Raw genomic sequence first — 16,414 nt, 5'->3', positions numbered from 1 at the left:
CTTTGGGGGGTGACTCTCTAGTATTTGGAAACCCCCAGGGCTGTGTATATAGGACATCTGTTCTCAGGGAGGCTGGGGTGGGCATGGGGGCCTGGGGTCCACCCTTTCCCCCACCAGCTCCTCACCCAGCAATACCATGGCAACAGTAGTTGCCATGGAAACTACAGGAGGAGCTGGGAAGGATGGGACTCCCCACAGAAAGCCCCCCACGCAGAGACATGGACCTTCCCTGGAGCTCTTCCCTGAGAGCCCCAGCCCCACTGCACAGATGGACCCACTTGGCCCCAGCAGACCTGCAGGTTGGAGGCCAATGGGGTGCTGTATAGAGGGTACGGGGAGCCCAGGCCCCAGCTGGAGGTGTGGTCAGGGGTCTGGGCCAGGCTTCTCCAAGTCACTGCCTCCCCAGGGCTACTTAAAGGACAAGAAGCTTATGGGAAGCAGAGATTAGAGGGGCAGGGCTATGTGTGGGAGTAGAGCCCCTCCTCAGACCAGGATCTCTTGGGGCCAGGGTGGGGATGGGGGTGCCTGGGTGGGGAGAGGCCCCATCTCTGTCCCAGCCCAGGTTCTCAGAGTGAGGCCCTCACAGCTTGTTAAAATGCATGTTCCTCAGATACGCTGCGTTAGGAGCTAGTGGGGCAGGGGTGAGGGAGAGGGAATCTGGATTTTAAACATGAACCCCATGTCACTTTCATATTCCCTTTCTTTTTTTTTTTTTTTTTAAGATTTTATTTATTTATTTGAGAGAGAGAGAATGAGAGACACAGAGCATGAGAGGGAGGAGGGTCAGAGGGAGAAGCAGACGCCCTGCCGAGCAGGGAGCCTGATGCGGGACTCGATCCCGGGACTCCAGGATCATGACCTGAGCCAAAGGCAGTCGCTTAACCAACTGAGCCACCCAGGCGCCCCTCACATTCCCTTTCAAGCTTAGTGGTTAGGAGCCAATGCCAGGCAGAGGCCCTGGGTTCAAATCCCACCTTGGCCATTCGGCAGTCTGGGCCTCACTCTCTGGGCCTCAAAACCTTCAGCTGCAAACCAGCATCATAGAAACTGGGCGTCATCCACGACCACATGTGGGCTGCAAGAAGGTCCGTGGAGGCTTTTCATGCAAAGAGCGTAGCCCAGGCCTGGTACATAGTAGGCCCTCAGCAGCTCCATGGGGCTGCCCAGGGTGCCGCCTGCTCTCAGCCCCCTCTCTAGGAGAGTTCCCAAATTTCAGCAAGGAATGTGAGATCCCACAGAACGCTCTGCCCACCTCCTCCAGGCACTGACTCGGATCTCGGGATTCTGACCACGAAAGGTTAGGGGCAAATGATAGACCCTGAGGAGGAGAAGCTTTCAGAGACCATGTCATTCCTCCATCATTGTCTAGAGGAGGGGACAGAGGCCCAGAGAGGTGCAGGGAGCTGTGACGGGAGAGGTGGTGGAGAGGGGACCAGGGCCCCACGCCTGGGCAGGCAGCAAAGAGCACTGGCTGGTTCACACGTCCGGACTGTGAGATCCTTGCTCCCTGCCGGATTCCCGTGCTCACCCCAGGCCTGGCCCATGGTAGGTGCTCAGGCAACGCTCCAGGGAGCAAGCATGGCTGAACAGCTCCACAGCTCCTGCCTTCCACCTGGACACACTGTCCCATGGCGCTCTGTTAAAGTGGGGGTTCAGCCCGGTCTGGCCTCCAGCCAGTGCCACCCCGCACCTCCCACCCAGCTCCTGCTTAGGCTGAGGGACGACAGAGAAAAGTGTGCTGGGCCCACCAGCCCCGGGAGCCATGTAGGAGGGGTGCGTGGCGGCATGCCAGTTCTCCCTATTCCTTCTGGACAGATGGTGGTTTCCTGAGGAGGCCTTGCCTTGCCATCTGCAGAGGAACCTTCAAACCTGAAGCACAGGGAGGATGAAGTAAACACCTTAAACACCTCTCAGGAACCCCAAGGGCCACAGGCTCCGTGTCTGAATCAGCACTGTCCTACCCAGAGGGGTCTGGAGAAAGTACACCAAAGGCCCAAAGTGACCCTCCCCTACTCTACTCTAGGACCTGAGATCTGGGGCCAGAGCTCAGGGATCCTGCTTCCCAGGTCCTGTTGAATGCAAACACCAAGGAGCAGCGGGCTCGGTCTGGCGCGCACCCAGCAGCCACCTTCCTTCCAAGTCTCCTGTTTCCCCGGGCTCTGAGCTCAGACAGGCCTGGCTTTGAATGTCAGAGCTGCCACTCAGGAGCTGTGTGGCTGTGGACAAGTGACCATACCTCTCCGAGCCTCAGTTTCCACATCAGTAAAATGGGTTGCTGTGAGGCTCACATACCTTGATGCCTGAAGAAATGGTAGCTATTATGATTATAAATAACATAACTTGCTGGGCAAGCTGAGAACACAGGCTGGGCCCCCACCAAACGATGCAGCAGGGAGGGAGTTGGAAGGTGGGTCTCCTGGGGGCCAGCCAGAAGAGTGGGCGGGGGCACCAGGATATTTCCAGCCAAATCTTGCTCCTGAAAGCGGAAGCAAGGGAGGCAGGCCGGCTCTGAGGTGCCTTCTGAAGCACGGAGCTAGGGTGGAGGCGAGGGAGGGGGTGGGCCAAGAAATACAGTGGGGAGGAGGTGAGGCAGCCTCCAGGCAACAAGTCCCTCTCTGTTCCCACTGCCCCAGGAGGGCCCAGGCATGCCCACATCACACAGACCATGAATTTCCAGCTGAGGTTTGAACATTTCAGGACAGTCCTGGCCTGGCTTCCCCTGATGCTCTGATGTCCTGAGAGCAGGGACTGGACTGGTCCCATTTACCACAGTGGCCCCAGTACCCATCATGGAGCAGGGAAGGTAGCTGGCACTCGGGGCAGCCCTGCTGGCCAAAAGAATGATTTGAAGGTGAGCTCCTGGGGGCACCTGGGTGGCTCAGTCGGTTAAGTGTCTGTCTTTGGTTCAGGCCATGATCCCGGGGTTCTGGGATGGAGTCCCACATTGGGCTCCCTGCTCGGTGGGGAGTCTGCTTTTCCCTCTCCCTCTGTGCTCACGCACTCTCTCTCTCTCATATAAATAAATAAAACCTTTGAAAAAAAAATGAAGACAAGCCCCTCTAGTTTTCCCAAAATCACTCTCATTGTACAGGTTTGGAAACTGAGGCACAAGACAGGGAAGAGTGTTGCCGAAGGTCATAGCGCAAGTTGGTGGCTGGGTAGGACAGCACCCAGCAAACTCTCTCCTCAGCAACCATTTTCCCTACTAAAGAAAAGCGATGATCTTTCCTTCCTCCTTATCCTTCCCTCCTTCCTTCCTTCCTTCTTTCCCTCCCTCCCTTGCAAGTGTTGATGACTTTATATTTTCAAGATGGAAATAGATTTCTCTTTTGCCTCCTACCTGTAAAAATCATATGTTCTCCCTTTTAAAACATATTCAGAAAATACACAAAATGTTTAAAAATAAAAAACAATCATCAGGGGCACCTGGGTGGCTCAGTCGTTAAGTGTCTGCCTTCAGTTCAGGTCATGATCCCAGGGTCCTGGGATCGAGTCCCGCGTCGGGCTCCCTGCTCGGCGGAAAGCCGCTTCTCCCTCTCCCACTCCCCCTGCTTGTGTTCCCTCTCTCGCTGTGTCTTTCTCTGTCAAATAAATAAATAAATAATCTTAAAAAAAAAAACAAAACAATCATCATCCCAGCCCCTGGGGACCACCATTGTAAACATTTTATCATTTACAATAATAATCATGGCAAACACTGATGGCTTTCCAACTGTTGGTCAGAGGTTCTGCCGGGCGCTTGAAAATCTGCATCATCACGAGGTTTCTTTTTGGGGTGCTGGAAGTGTTTTAAAATTAGACTGTGATGATGGTTGCACAACTCTGTAAATACACTAAAAATCATTGAGTTGTGCACTAAAAACAGGTGAATTTTATGGCATGTAAATTATACCTCAATAAAGCTGTTTAAGAAATCTGCATTCTCTTTTTTTTTTAAGATTTTATTTTTAAGTATTCTCTCTACCCAAGGTGGGGCTTGAACTCACGACCCCAAGATCAAGAGTCCCATGTTATACTGACTGAGGCTGCTAGGCACACCCCCTGCATCCTCTCTCTCTCTCTTTTTTTAAGATTTTACTTATTTGAGAGAGAGAGCACAAGCAGGGGGAGAGGCAGAGGGAGAGGGAGAAGCAGACTCCCCCACTGAGCAAGGAGCCCGACTCGGGGCTCGATCCCAGGACCCCGGCACCACGACCTGAGCCAAAGGTAGATGCTTAACCGACTGAGCCACCCAGGCGCCCCCTACCCCCCCCATCCTCTTGATTGATCCTCGCGTGGCTGTGTAAGGGTGCTGTGATCAGAGACACGGCCAGAGACCCCTCACGTGCCCACATACACACACTGGGCTCCAGTCCACACTTATGTAGCGGCTATGTTTGCCTAATAGCTCATCAAGGGCATTTCCCAAGTCATTCGATAACAGAGCTACACCTGGATCCTTATTTCTTATCACCAGTAGCTCGATGCAAAAGAATCTCAGCTCCACCACTAAATTATATCCCTGCTCTGAACCTCAGTTTCCCCATTAGTGAAATGGGACACAAGCCAGCAGCTCCCTCCTTAGGGCTGCTGAGGGGATGCCCTGCGATCCTGGCTGTGGGAGGCTCTAAGGGAGGGTGTCCATTGGTGGCGCCATGAGCCACCTGAGCGCCCGTGGGCTAGGTGCCCTGTGTGTGCATTGTGTTCCTTCAAATTTGGAACTCAGGTCAGAGGGGAGTGTGCATTCACCTGCTGAGAATTTTCTCCACATCCTGCCTGGTGGCCTCATTTCCCTGTGCTCAGATCAGATGCATCTGAGCTGGAGAGATGAAAGGGGAGGCACTAATAAACAGGTGAAATGTTCATATAACCGTGGTTGGAACTGCTGCCAGGAGCCCAAGGCAATGGCCTCTCTCTTCCTCCGTAGCCCCTCGTCCTGGGAGAAAACTGAGCCCTACCCCACACACTGAGGGGCAGGTCATAGGAGGAGAGGGTGGTCAGAGAAGGCATCCTGGAAGGTGGTGTTGGCTGATGTGAAACTCAGAGGATGAGCCAGTGAAGGAGGAAGACGAGGGCATGATGAAGATGAGGACAGCATATGCCAGGAGAGTGAAGGGGGCATTTTTCCCATGACCTGCAAGATACTAGGGTGGACCCGCAGGGAGAGGCAGAAGTGGGGCTGGCTAAGGCAGGCAGGTCTCAGGGGCTCAACTCAGGAGCGAGGGGCTCGGTTTGGAGGTCAGGGGCCAAAGAGGGCTTTAAGCAGAGAGGGTCAGATTGGGAGGCCATAGAGAGTTTCTGTGCTGTCAGGCGGAGGACGGGATGGAGGCACGAGAGAAGGCCACCCCAGGGGCTAAGACAAAGGAGGGGGCAACTGAGCTACAAAGAGGTGGGCGGACCGGGGGCAGGATCCACAGGGCCTGGGCCGGACTCGCACGGGGAGGATGACCCAGGAGGGGAGGCTGGTCCCGGAGCCTTTGGCCAGGGCAGTGAGAAGATGCCATTTAGGAGACTGCCTTGACCACCTTCCAAGGCCAAGAGTCTTTTTTCCTGGTGCCTGCAATAGTTCTAGCCGACCCCATACAGCTCTTGTTCCTTAGCTGGATTTCAGTCCGGGGAGGGGTCAGAATCCAGAGAGACAACCGAGGAGAGCAGAGGAGAAGCTGAGGGGTGTGATCTGTGCACAAGTGGGCAGGGGGGGTGAAGAGGGACGGACACGAGGCAGGGGACTGGTACCCGTTCCTGTCCTGCCTGTCCTGCCTCTAATTCCATTGCTGTGGGACCTCAGGCAGGTCTCTACCCTCTCTGAGCCATGTCCCCATCTGAAAACAGGGGATAATAGTCTGCTCCTCCAACTAACAGGTTGTTGACTCCAAGAAAATAATAATCAGCACTGCCCTTGGACATGGGGAATCAGGACCCCTGCCCCATGCTCTAGGGGTCCCTCTTTGGATCTCTAGAGCAAGGGGTCCCCAGGGGCCAAGGGTCGGTGCCCAGCTGGAGCCTATGCACCCTTCCTAGGCCACACTTGAGTGCTCTGGAATTCCCTCTTGGTCTCAAGCCCTCCTCCAGGGTCTGCCCTGCCAAGGTGGGTGGGTGGGGATCCTTCCTGGCACCTCAGATGGAGCTCAGATGTGAGGGTGGGGTGTCGGCCTGTGAGCCCGGGAGGCCCCTTCTGGTGCAGGATGGAGTAAGAAGAGACAGGGGCAGCCTGGGGAGAGGGGCCACCTGTCCCCATAATGCCATACCCCATCACAGAACTCTGAGGAGCAGTTCTGGGTTTCATAACAAACCCAGTCTGCCAGGTTGTTATGAAAGTGTGTTTGTCAAGGTGGGAGGGCAGGAGGTCCCTTAGCTTGATTTATAACTGGAATATATAGACATCTGGCACGTGGGCCTCCATTTCTGCTCTTGTTCCACACCTGATAACACTGGGCCCTAGACTGGCTTCCTCCACGCCGCCCCCCCTACCCCCGGCATCCCCCCCTCCCCGAGGTTCTGACCCTGTGACCCCAGCCAAGGTCAGGGAAACTCGATTCTACTGGAGCCTGGATCAGATGCAGTCTGCCAGAGTCACCTTTCATTCCCGACTCCTTGGGGCCAGTGGGTGGGGTGGGGGTTTGGAAAAGATGTTCTCTGGCCTGGGTTGAGCAGGTGAGTCTGGTTGTGTGTGTTCAGCACTCGGCAGGTGCTCGCTCTGAGCACATGGAGGCTGGAGCACAGGGAGTCGGCTCTCTGGGTGTGGGTGTTTGCTGAGGGGCCACAGGTGTCTCCTGACTCTCCTGGTCTCACTGGGGCCTCCACTCCTCCCTCGGCGACACTGTCCTCTGTCTGGGTTCTCAAACCCATTGGGCTCCTTCTCTTCTTGGGCCTTTGCTCAGATGGGACCCTGCACCCGGGGTGTGTCCACTCCTTTGCTTGACCAGGTCCATTTCTTGTTCAGGTCCAGCCTCAAGGCCACCGCCTCAGGGGGCCTTCTCTTGCCCCCCTGACAGCACCCCTCCCTTCAATAGAAGCAAATGTCAGTGCCCTCTGCCCTCTCCAATCAGTAATTTTCCACCTAGGATGTCTCAGGATAGCCCCTAATCCTCTTTGGCCTCAGTCTCCAAGTCTGGGAATTGGAACCACTAAGATGTATCCCAAAGTATTCAGAAGATGAGAGCTTAGTAATGGGGAGTGGGCTGTCCCCCACCGGAGGGCCCAGGGATGACCAAGAGAGGGGCTCTCAGAGGCCAGAGACTGGCACCAAGCCCACGCTGGGATGAGAACATGGAGGAAGGTGCAAGGAGACTGGTAGGAGGCAGGGAGCCTGGTCAGGGGTAGGCAGAGTCACTAGGGAAACCCAAAACCTTGCCTCTCAGGCCACCCCTTGGGCTCTGGGCATAGGCCCACTCACCAGGCCCCCTGCCCCCACCTGCACCCCAGCTGCTTCCCAGCCTGCCCCTCTGTCCAGGCGGAACAGACCTGGCACATCCTCTCTGCGAGGCCTTACCCCGAGTTTCGTGGGCATTATCTCAACACTCAGCACAGTCCCAAGAGGGACGTGCTATTATTATCCCCATTTTACAGATGAGAAACTAGGAGCTGAGAAGGGTTTAAGAAACATGCCCAAGGTCACTCAGCTTATAAATGGCAGGGCTGAGCTACAAACCCAGGTCCGATTCCAGAGCCTGAGCCCTCAGCCCCTCTGCTGCGTTCCCACTGGCCTCAGCCTCCCCAGGGGCCAAGGGGGCAGGGAGGGTGGGCGCTACCCATTTGTTAGCCTACCTGGCACCAGAGTGAGGGGAGGGGAGCATAGCCTGAGAGCTTGTCCCAGGACAGCCCACTCTTGGTCCTGGACAGGTGTCACAGGGAGGGGGCACGGAGCCAGGGACAGACAAAGTCGGGTGGCCCAGGGCAGCAGGCATCTGCTCCCAAAATGCTGGGGTGTCCTGGGGCCCTGCCCACTCTCCTCTGTCTACACTCACCCCGAGATGATCTCATCTACTCCCATGGGTTTAAATCCCACCTCTATGCCATGGATGACTTCCAAATTTACACTTCCAGCCCGCCTTCCCCTGAGCTTCCAGCTTGCATCACCACACACTGCCCACCTTACACTTCAGACTCAACATGCTCAAAATCGAGCTCCTGGTCCTACCCCTGCCCCCCCAAAACTGCTCCTCCCGTCCTCCGGTAACGGCACCAACACCCACCCAGAATCAAAGACACTGACGTCATCCTCGAGTCCTCCTTCCTCACCCTGCAGATCCCATCCACCAGCAAGTCATGTGGGACTTTCCTCCAAAATGTACCCTGAACCCCACCGCTCTCCCCCTCCCCGCTGGGAAAGTCCTGGCCCAGGCCCCCATCAGCGCCTGCGCACTAGATCAGCCTCCTCACCTGTCCCCCGCCCCCTCCCCAAGTTACACACTTGGTGGAATCCGCTCAAGGTGCTCCACTACTTAAAAGCTTCTGGCAGTAATGAAAATAAACCCAACTCTTCATCAGAGCCTCAGGGCCTTGTAGATCCAACCCCTGCCTACCTCTCTGATGCCATGCTGTCCTTGCGCACCAAACACCAGCCACAGTGGCTCCTTTCTGTTCTTTGAACACGCCAAATTTGTTAACTGCCCCAGGGCCTTTGCACTCACTGTTCCCTCGGCCTAGAATGCTTCTCAGTCCCATGGCTTCTCATCTCAGATGCTACCCCCTCCTAGAAACCCTTTCTGACCTCCCTTTTCCCTTCCACAGGACTGACCACATTCTCTGTCTTCTTCATATACGTGCTCCTGTGTTTACTATTTCAGAGTTTCCCCTCTGAATGCAAAGCTTTTGTCTTTTCTACCCTAGACTCTCCAGCGCTGTGACACTGTGGACATTCCACGAATGTCTGAATGACTGAATGAATCAGCCTCAGTTTTCCCTTCTGTAAAAGGGGGATGAAGAAAGAGCATCGATCCAGACAAGTCCTAGCAGGGTCCCGGCAGCTGCTTTGCCCCATCCACTGCAGAGCCGACAGCAGGGCCGTTGGGGGTGCCCAGAAGCCCAGGCTGGCCTGGGGCAGCCTCTAGTCCCTCTGGTGTATTTTTCCACTTCCTCTCTGTGGGGGGTTGGCTCCTGGGAAGCCCCGGGAGATGGAGCGGCTGTTTCCATGCTCATGGGTCTGGGGACCCAGCCCTAGACGGAGAGGTCAGGAGCCCATGAGGGAGCAGGCGGGGCTGGCTAGGGGCCCCACTGAATTCCCTCTGGGTGGCCCAGCTGTGGCCTCCTCTCTAGCTTTCATGAGGATCAAATAACGCTTTCCCACCCACTCCTCCACCTCAGGCCAAGCCCTCCTCCTGGACACCCGGCGCATCCTCCTACAAGGCCGCTGTCAGAGGGCCCCGGGGTGCTGGGGGCAGCGAGAGGACCCGGGCCTCTGGGGGCACAGTCCACATCCTGCTCCACTCAACAAGCTAAGAGGGGCCCAAGTCAGCTGTGGCCACACCGGCCTGCTGTGTTGCCTACTTACCGGCCCCTGCCTCGGCTGGACAGTGACCTCCAGGAAGACAGGGACCAGGTTGGCTCTGGCACACATGGGTCCCCAAGCCTAACTGACCACCAACAGCTCCCTCCCACATGTTTACAAAAGGGTGTTTACACCCATGAACTCCCTGGAGTCCCGCACCGCCCTGTCCGTGGTCCCATCCTACAGATAGGGAAGATGGAGGCCCACGCGCCTGCATGTCCCTGTGCCCAGTTCAGGGCCTGGCTCTCAGAGGCTCTCAAGACTGAGATTAGGAACCTGGGCTTTGGAATCTAATAGATGCTGACCTTCCTGGCTGGGGGACTTTGGGCAAGGCATCTCACCTTGGGGTCTGTTCCCTCAGCTGCAGGATGGGCATCATGGTACCTGCCTCACGGGGCTGTTGTGAGCCATCCTGTGGAGAATGGTGTGGGGCACATGAGAAGGGCTCAGCAGAGGGGGGCTGAGGTCACCTTCCCCCCGCCCCACACCTCATGCCCAGAGCACACAGCCTGGAATAAGCTGGCGTTCAGCAAATGTTCTATGGATGAAAGGTAGGAATATGGTTTGTACACCGTAAAGGGCTGCATTTCCGTGCGTGTTTCTTAAAGCACTAAGGCCTCTGGGCTTTGCTGTGTCCAGAGTCCCCGCCACCCCCTCACCCTGACTGCTGGGCCACAGGGAAGGGGCCCATCTGTATCTCTTGCCTGTTTGTCTCTGCAGCTCTGAGGGTCGTGTGAGCAGGAGGGGGGCTCTGTGGGAGCCCATCCCCAAGAGACAGACGGCCTCCCCTGCTGCTGACCAGATGGGCCCAGCCGCCCCCATGGTGGCTTTCCAACATCTCCCAGATACACTGCTCCAGTCAGAACCCTTCCCTTTAGCCCCAGGCTTGGCACTGGGCTTCCAGGTGATTTGAGGGGCAGGAACAACCATCCAGTGCAACTGTCCTTATTAGAGGTCGGGAAACAGGCTCAGAGAGGGCAAATGACTCTCTTGAGGCTTCACAGCAGAACCTGGCTTGGACCCAGGATGTCCCCTCGGAACTGCTGCCCCTCGGAGGGAGGGGCCTCTGCTTCCCTCTCTCACAGGCCAGTTGCTTCCTTTGCGGGGAAGGTCACTGGGAGAAAGCTAGGGTTTCTGAAGAAGGTGAGGGAGGGAGATGCCTGAGCCGGAGGCCAGTGTGCCTCCTCCCTGTCTGCTCAGCCCCCATCCCCCTCCCGGGAGAGCACCATCCTCCTCAGCACCAAAAAGCCATCCCGGACTCCATTTTTCTCTGGGGATCCTGGGGAGGGGGGTCACGACCCCATCTGCCCCCCTAAACCCAGGACCTTTTGTCTTTGCGGTTGCCCCCCACTCCCCGCCACCTGGCCCTCCCAGCGCCCTGTGGGATCAGAGGCAGGAGGGGGATTAGGCTGTGCAAATGGCTCCCCCCTCCCCGCCATCCTGCTTCCCTGTCTTAGTCATCTCTGCCCTCCGCCGCCTTCTCCCTCCATTACGATCCCTCTGCCAGGCCCGGGGGAGAGCGACGGTGGCAGGCGCCCCCCATCCAGGGGCGGCGGCGGAGCCAGGTGCCGGCGGCTCGCAAGAGGATCGGAAACGGTCTCACGGCCACCCCCCTCCTGGTCCTGCAGCACCCCCAAACCCCCCCCCCCCCCCCCCCCGCTCCGCCGCCGCGCTGCGCACGGATGGCGGCGGGAGCTGCAGAGGTGTGTGTGTGTGAGGGGGGAGGCTGTGCCTGGTCCTCGATGTCCGGGGGCTGTGTCCTCTCCCAGGGACACAGCTGCGGAGGGGGTCCCTAGCCACGATCCAGGGATCCTCATGGGGGAGGGAGCTGTCTTCCGTGGAGCCTAGGGCTGGGGAGCACTGCCCTTGGGGTGCTGCCCGCTCCGAGGGCCGCGGGAGCCGAAGGGAGGCGCTGAGTAATGCAGGCCCCCTTGGTGCCTATACTGGGGGAGGGGGGGCACCCCAGGGTCTCTTAGCAGAGCGCCGCCTTCCCCAAAGGATGTGGCGGAGGAGGGGGGCGTGATACCGTGGCCGGTGGCTTGACGACGTTTGCGGACAAGCGGGGGGCGCTGCCGCCCCTGAGGGGCTCTGGTGGGGGGGCACCCTCCGTCTGGCTGCAGGCGGGGGGCGCGCCGTCCGCGGGGGCAGCGCCAAGGGCTGCGAGGTCGCGGCGCCGTCGGGGCCGGGGGCGGAGGCCCGGGGACCCGGGCTGGGGGCCGTCCGCGCTCCGGGGCGCGCCGCTCCTACCTGCCTACGAAATTCTCGAGCACCGAGCTCTTGCCGGCGCTCTGGCCGCCCACCACGGCGATCTGCGGCAGGTCGAGGTCCGCGTTCTGGCCGATAGCGGAGAAGGCGTCCTGCAGCCGGTTGACCAGCGGGATGAGATCCTCCATGCCGCGGTTGCCCATGGTTGCAGCGGGCCCCGCGGGCTGCGATCGGCCGCCGCTCCGGCTCCCGGCTCCTGCTCCGCCGCTGCAGCCGCGCGCTCCGACTGCCTGCGCCGCGGACCCCCCCGCCCCTCCGTGAGCCGAGCGGAGCTCTGCGCCAGGATGCCGCCAGAGGGCGCTCACGGCGCTGCGGGCTGGCCGCTGTGCGCAGGTGCCGCCTGCGGCACCATGGAGATTGTAGTTTTCTCCATCTGCGGCTTTTGGGGCGCTTGAGCCGTGCCTGGGGGGCTCTGATGCTGCACTGCAGCTATCATTCCTGGAAATGGGCAAGGTCTCACTCCTAGTACCGGGCCTCTCGGATAGTGGTCATGGCTGTCTCACTCCATCTTACAGAGGAGGAAACTGAGGCTTGGAGAGAGATGGATCTCCTTCAAGGTCACGTCTCCTGACCTGGAGTTCCACTCGGCCTCACTGCCTTCTACTCTAGGTTCTGACACTTATTCATGGCGGCATGGCCTTCCTGCCTTGGGGCCTCAGTTTCCCTGTTCTAGAAGGAGACAGAACATTAATTCAACAAATATTTATTGAGCACCTACTATAAGCCAGCCCCTGTTTTAAGCAGCAGGGGAGATACAACAGTGAACAAGACCGACAATGTCTCTACCCTCAGATCTTACATTGGGGTGGTGGAGACAGACAGTAAATGAAGAAACAGGTAAATGAAATCGTAAATGTGAAAATAGTTTACACTAACAGTGATGGAAGAAGTAAACAGGGTGTGTTTAGAAGAGAGATACCTGTGTGGGTGCAAAAGGCCCATTTAGCCTGGGAGGAGGTGGGTGGTTCTCTGAGGAAGTGACATTTGAGAAGAGACCTAGATGATGAGAAGGAGCCAGCCACAGGCAGATCAGGGGGGAGAGTAGGCCAGACTGAATGAATAGCAAGTGCCAGGGCCCTGACCCTTGGAAGGCCTTCTTGGAAGAGCTGGGACTTCTTGTCCTAGAGAGTGTCAGTCTTTGCTCCAACCCATCAGGGTGGTGGTAAAACCGGAATTCAAATCTAGGACTCCTATAGCCCTACCCTACGTATCCCGTTCACATAGAGAGGCTGTGGGCCCCAGGCCTAGCCATCCACCTCTGATTCTGAGGAACCTAATTTGGACTGCCCACAAGGAGGCTAGGAAAGAGAGGCCAGCCAACCCTGTGCTGTTGGGCATCAGCAGGTCACCCTGTATGTGAATGGGGGGGTGGGGTGGGGGAGCACTGCTGGGAGAACAGTGCCCTGGGAATCAGAGATCACCATTCACTCACCAGTTTAATGCATATTACCTGAGCCAGGTCCTATGCCAGACCCCAGAGATAAAGCAATGAGCAAATGGGCAAAGTCCTTACCCATGTGTGGCTTATACCCGTATGTGGAAAAAGAGGAACAAAGCACCAACAAGCCAATAAATATGACTCTGTCAGATGGTGATGGGTGCTTTGGAAAGCAAGAAAGCTGGGGAAGTTTGGGGCAGGGGTAGTGTTGCTCTTTGTTTAGCGTGGTGAGAGTAGGACTCTGGTAAAAAGTGAACAGAGACCTGAAGGAAGTAAGGGAGTGACCCACATGGACATCTGGGGGCAGGGGATTTTCCAGGCAGGCAGAGGAAAATGAGCAGGCCCTGGGCTTTGTTCAAGCTGGGTGATCCAGGTCTCTTCCTGTCTCTGAGCCTCGGTTTTCTAATCTAGGTAATGGGGATAATGAGAGATTTAGAATCCCTATGAGGGGCGTGGCCCTGGCTTGGTGCTCGGGAGAATTTGATCTAACCAACTGATTGAGTCTTCCAGGCAGCTGGACCATCAGCTACACACATTGTGCATCCTGAGAAGCTGCTTAGAGCCAGCCCTTTATTATGCTCTGAGAACCAGAGAGGGCAGAGATGAAGCCTGAAGTGGAGCCATTAATTTGGGGAGGGGGTGCAGTTTGCAGATGTCTGCCCAGAGGGGCGCCATCACAGCTGGGTTGTTTTTCTTAATTACAGTAGTGAAACTTACTGTAAAAGTCAGACTTTACACAATATTTCAAAGCTTCTGGTCATCCTTCCACCCACAGATAACCACTATGTATAGCTTTTATGGTGTTTATTCTCTAGTTTGTTCCCTATATATTCATTTTGTTTCATTTTGTTTTTACAGAAATGGGATCATACTATATAGGTCTGGTACCAGACTAGCAGCTTGGACATGACCTGGAGTTTGTCAGAAATGTAGAATCTCTTGGGGCACCTGGGTGGCTCAGTCGGTTAAGCTTTGGGTCAGGTCATGATCCCAGAGTCCTGGGATCGAGCCCCGCATCGAGCCCTGCATCGATTCCTGCTCCTTCCTCTCCCTCTACCCACAGCTCCCCCTGCTTATGCTCTCTCTCTGTGTCAAATAAATAAATAAAATCTTAAAAAAAAAAAAAAAAAAAGAGGGCTCCTGGGTGGCTCAGTCGGTTAATCAGCTGCCTTCGGCTCAGGTCATGATCCCAGGGTCCTGGAATCGAGCCCCATGTGGGGCTCCCTGCTCAGCAAGGAGCCTGCTTCTCCCTCTCCCTCTGCTGCTCCCCCTGCTTGTGCTTTCTCTCTCTGTCAAATATATAAATAAAATTTTAAAAGAAAGAAAGAAAAAGAAATGTAGAATCTCAGGCTCTGCTCATGGCCTGCTGGATCACAACTTACGTTTAACAAGAACCAAGAGCCCCAGGAGATTCCTATGCACATCAGAGTGGAAGAAGCTCTGATATATATTATTATATGCACTTGAGATTTGGCAGGGGGTGGGGGGAGGGGTTTAACAAAATCATTCCACAATTCACCTGGAAAAAAAAATTTTTTTTTTAAAGATTTTATTTATTTATTCATGAGAGACAGAGACAGAGAGAGAGAGGCAGAGGGAGAAGCAGGCTCCCAAGGAGCAGGAAGCCTGATGCGGGACTCGATCCCAGGACCCTGAGATCATGACCTGAGCCGAAGGCAGACGCTTAACCATCTGAGCCACCCAGGCGCCCCTGGAAAAAATTTTTTACACAATTGGGAATTGGCAAGAAATTTTTTTGTAAAGCATGATAATGTTGGGGGCTTGTGCTATCAGGCATTAAAATATATTTCCAAACTGTAATAATCACGCTCTGTGGTAGCATCGGGGGAAGAGACGGGTAGATTCCTGGAGCAGAATAGGTCTGGAACTGGATCTATATGAGCATAAGAGTTTATTTGGTGATAAAAGTGCAGCTCAAATTAGAGGCAAGAGGCCTCCAGGTGATGCTACAGCCTCAGACTTCATTTCAGATGCAAAGAGACAGGGCCTCCCTTCTCCCTCTGAGCATAGTCCATTGTGGGGCTTTGCCAGCAAGGGATTGGTTAAAAGCAATTAACAGGAGTCTTGCCCTGAACAGAGTCCCCAAGGAGTTACCAGCCATTGTCTTGTCTGGTCTTCAAGGAGTCAGCACAAAGTTATATACATTCTAAAAAATGTTCCATTCCCTCCCCATGATAAAGTCATCCAAACCAATTACAGCAAATTAGAAAAAAGGAAAGAAAGTGAAAACCCCCCACGACCCACTACACACATATATTTATTTTTTCCAAAACCAGGATCATAATTGTGTATGCAATTTTGTGGCCTGCTGAGTTCACTTCACATCATATTGTGGGTGTTTACATAACCTTTGAAAGCATAATTTCTGATGGCCGTATGCTACTCCTTAAGAGGCAGGCAGCATGATTTACTTAGCTGTTCCCCTAAAGTTGATTACTTTCCAGGCAGCTATTATAAATAATGTTTCCATGAATGACCTGCTGGCCTTAAAAATTCTCCTTTCTGATTATTTTCTTGGGCACGTTTCCTACAAGAGGGGTTACCAGCTCAAAGGGCAGAACACACTCGAGAATCTTTTTTCTTTTTTTTTTAAGATTTTATTTATTTGAGGGGCGCTTCAGTGGCTCAGATGGTTAAAAGTCTGCCTTCGGCTCAGGTCATGATCCCAGGGTCCTGGGATCGAGCCCCGCATCGTGCTCCCCGCTCAGCGGGAAGCCTGCTTCTCCCCCTCCCTCTGCTTCTCCCCCTGCTCATATTCTCTCTCTGTATCTTTGTGTCTCGAATGAATAAATAAACCTTTTAAAAAAAGATTTTATTTATTTGAGAGAGAGAGAGAATGAAGGAGAGAGAGCACGAGAGGGGGGAGGGTCAGAGGGAGAAGCAGACTCCCTGCCGAGCAGGGAGCCCGATGTGGGACTGCAGGATCATGACCTGAGCCGAAGGCAGGCGCTTAACCAACTGAACCACCCAGGCGCCCCCCCACCCCCGCTCAAGAATCTTGATAAAGAATTTGCAGATTGCTTTTCAGAAAGATGAATCAACACAGAATCACCAGCATGAGCCTTATTTTTAGTTTTCTTGTTTGTTTGTTTTTACTTTAGCAATTTGCTAAGCTCACTCTGTGCCAAGTGCGAGCGCTAAGCATTACGGAATATTATCCTCACGCCCACCCTGGGAGGGAACACCCATTTTATAGACGAAGAACCGGCTCAGAGAGGACT

At 55.3% G+C, this 16,414-nt stretch overlaps 1 protein-coding gene across 16 annotated transcripts in view; it reads right to left on the bottom strand.

Annotated features, from left to right (window-relative positions):
• DNM1 (dynamin 1) overlaps positions 1-11,981 on the bottom strand; it is a 44,118-nt gene extending 32,137 nt beyond the window's left edge. For all 16 annotated transcript variants that reach the window (XR_008506779.2, XR_008506777.2, XR_008506778.2 and 13 more), the window contains exon 1: positions 11,717-11,981. Coding sequence is in view for 13 of the 16 variants with exons in the window: in XM_054509438.2 (XP_054365413.1) it covers positions 11,717-11,877 (161 nt within the window). In the remaining 3 variants the exon portion in view is untranslated. The remainder of the gene's footprint in view (positions 1-11,716) is intronic.
• Between the last annotated feature and the right edge of the window lie 4,433 nt (positions 11,982-16,414).

This window comes from Mirounga angustirostris, unplaced genomic scaffold (assembly GCF_029215605.1).
Source record: "Mirounga angustirostris isolate CCGP_5_RB_7025 unplaced genomic scaffold, mMirAng1.0.hap1 SCAF_15, whole genome shotgun sequence".
Classification (NCBI taxonomy): Eukaryota; Metazoa; Chordata; class Mammalia; order Carnivora; family Phocidae; genus Mirounga; species Mirounga angustirostris.
Note: the sequence above shows the minus strand (reverse complement) of the source record. Positions and strands in the feature narration are given on the sequence as shown.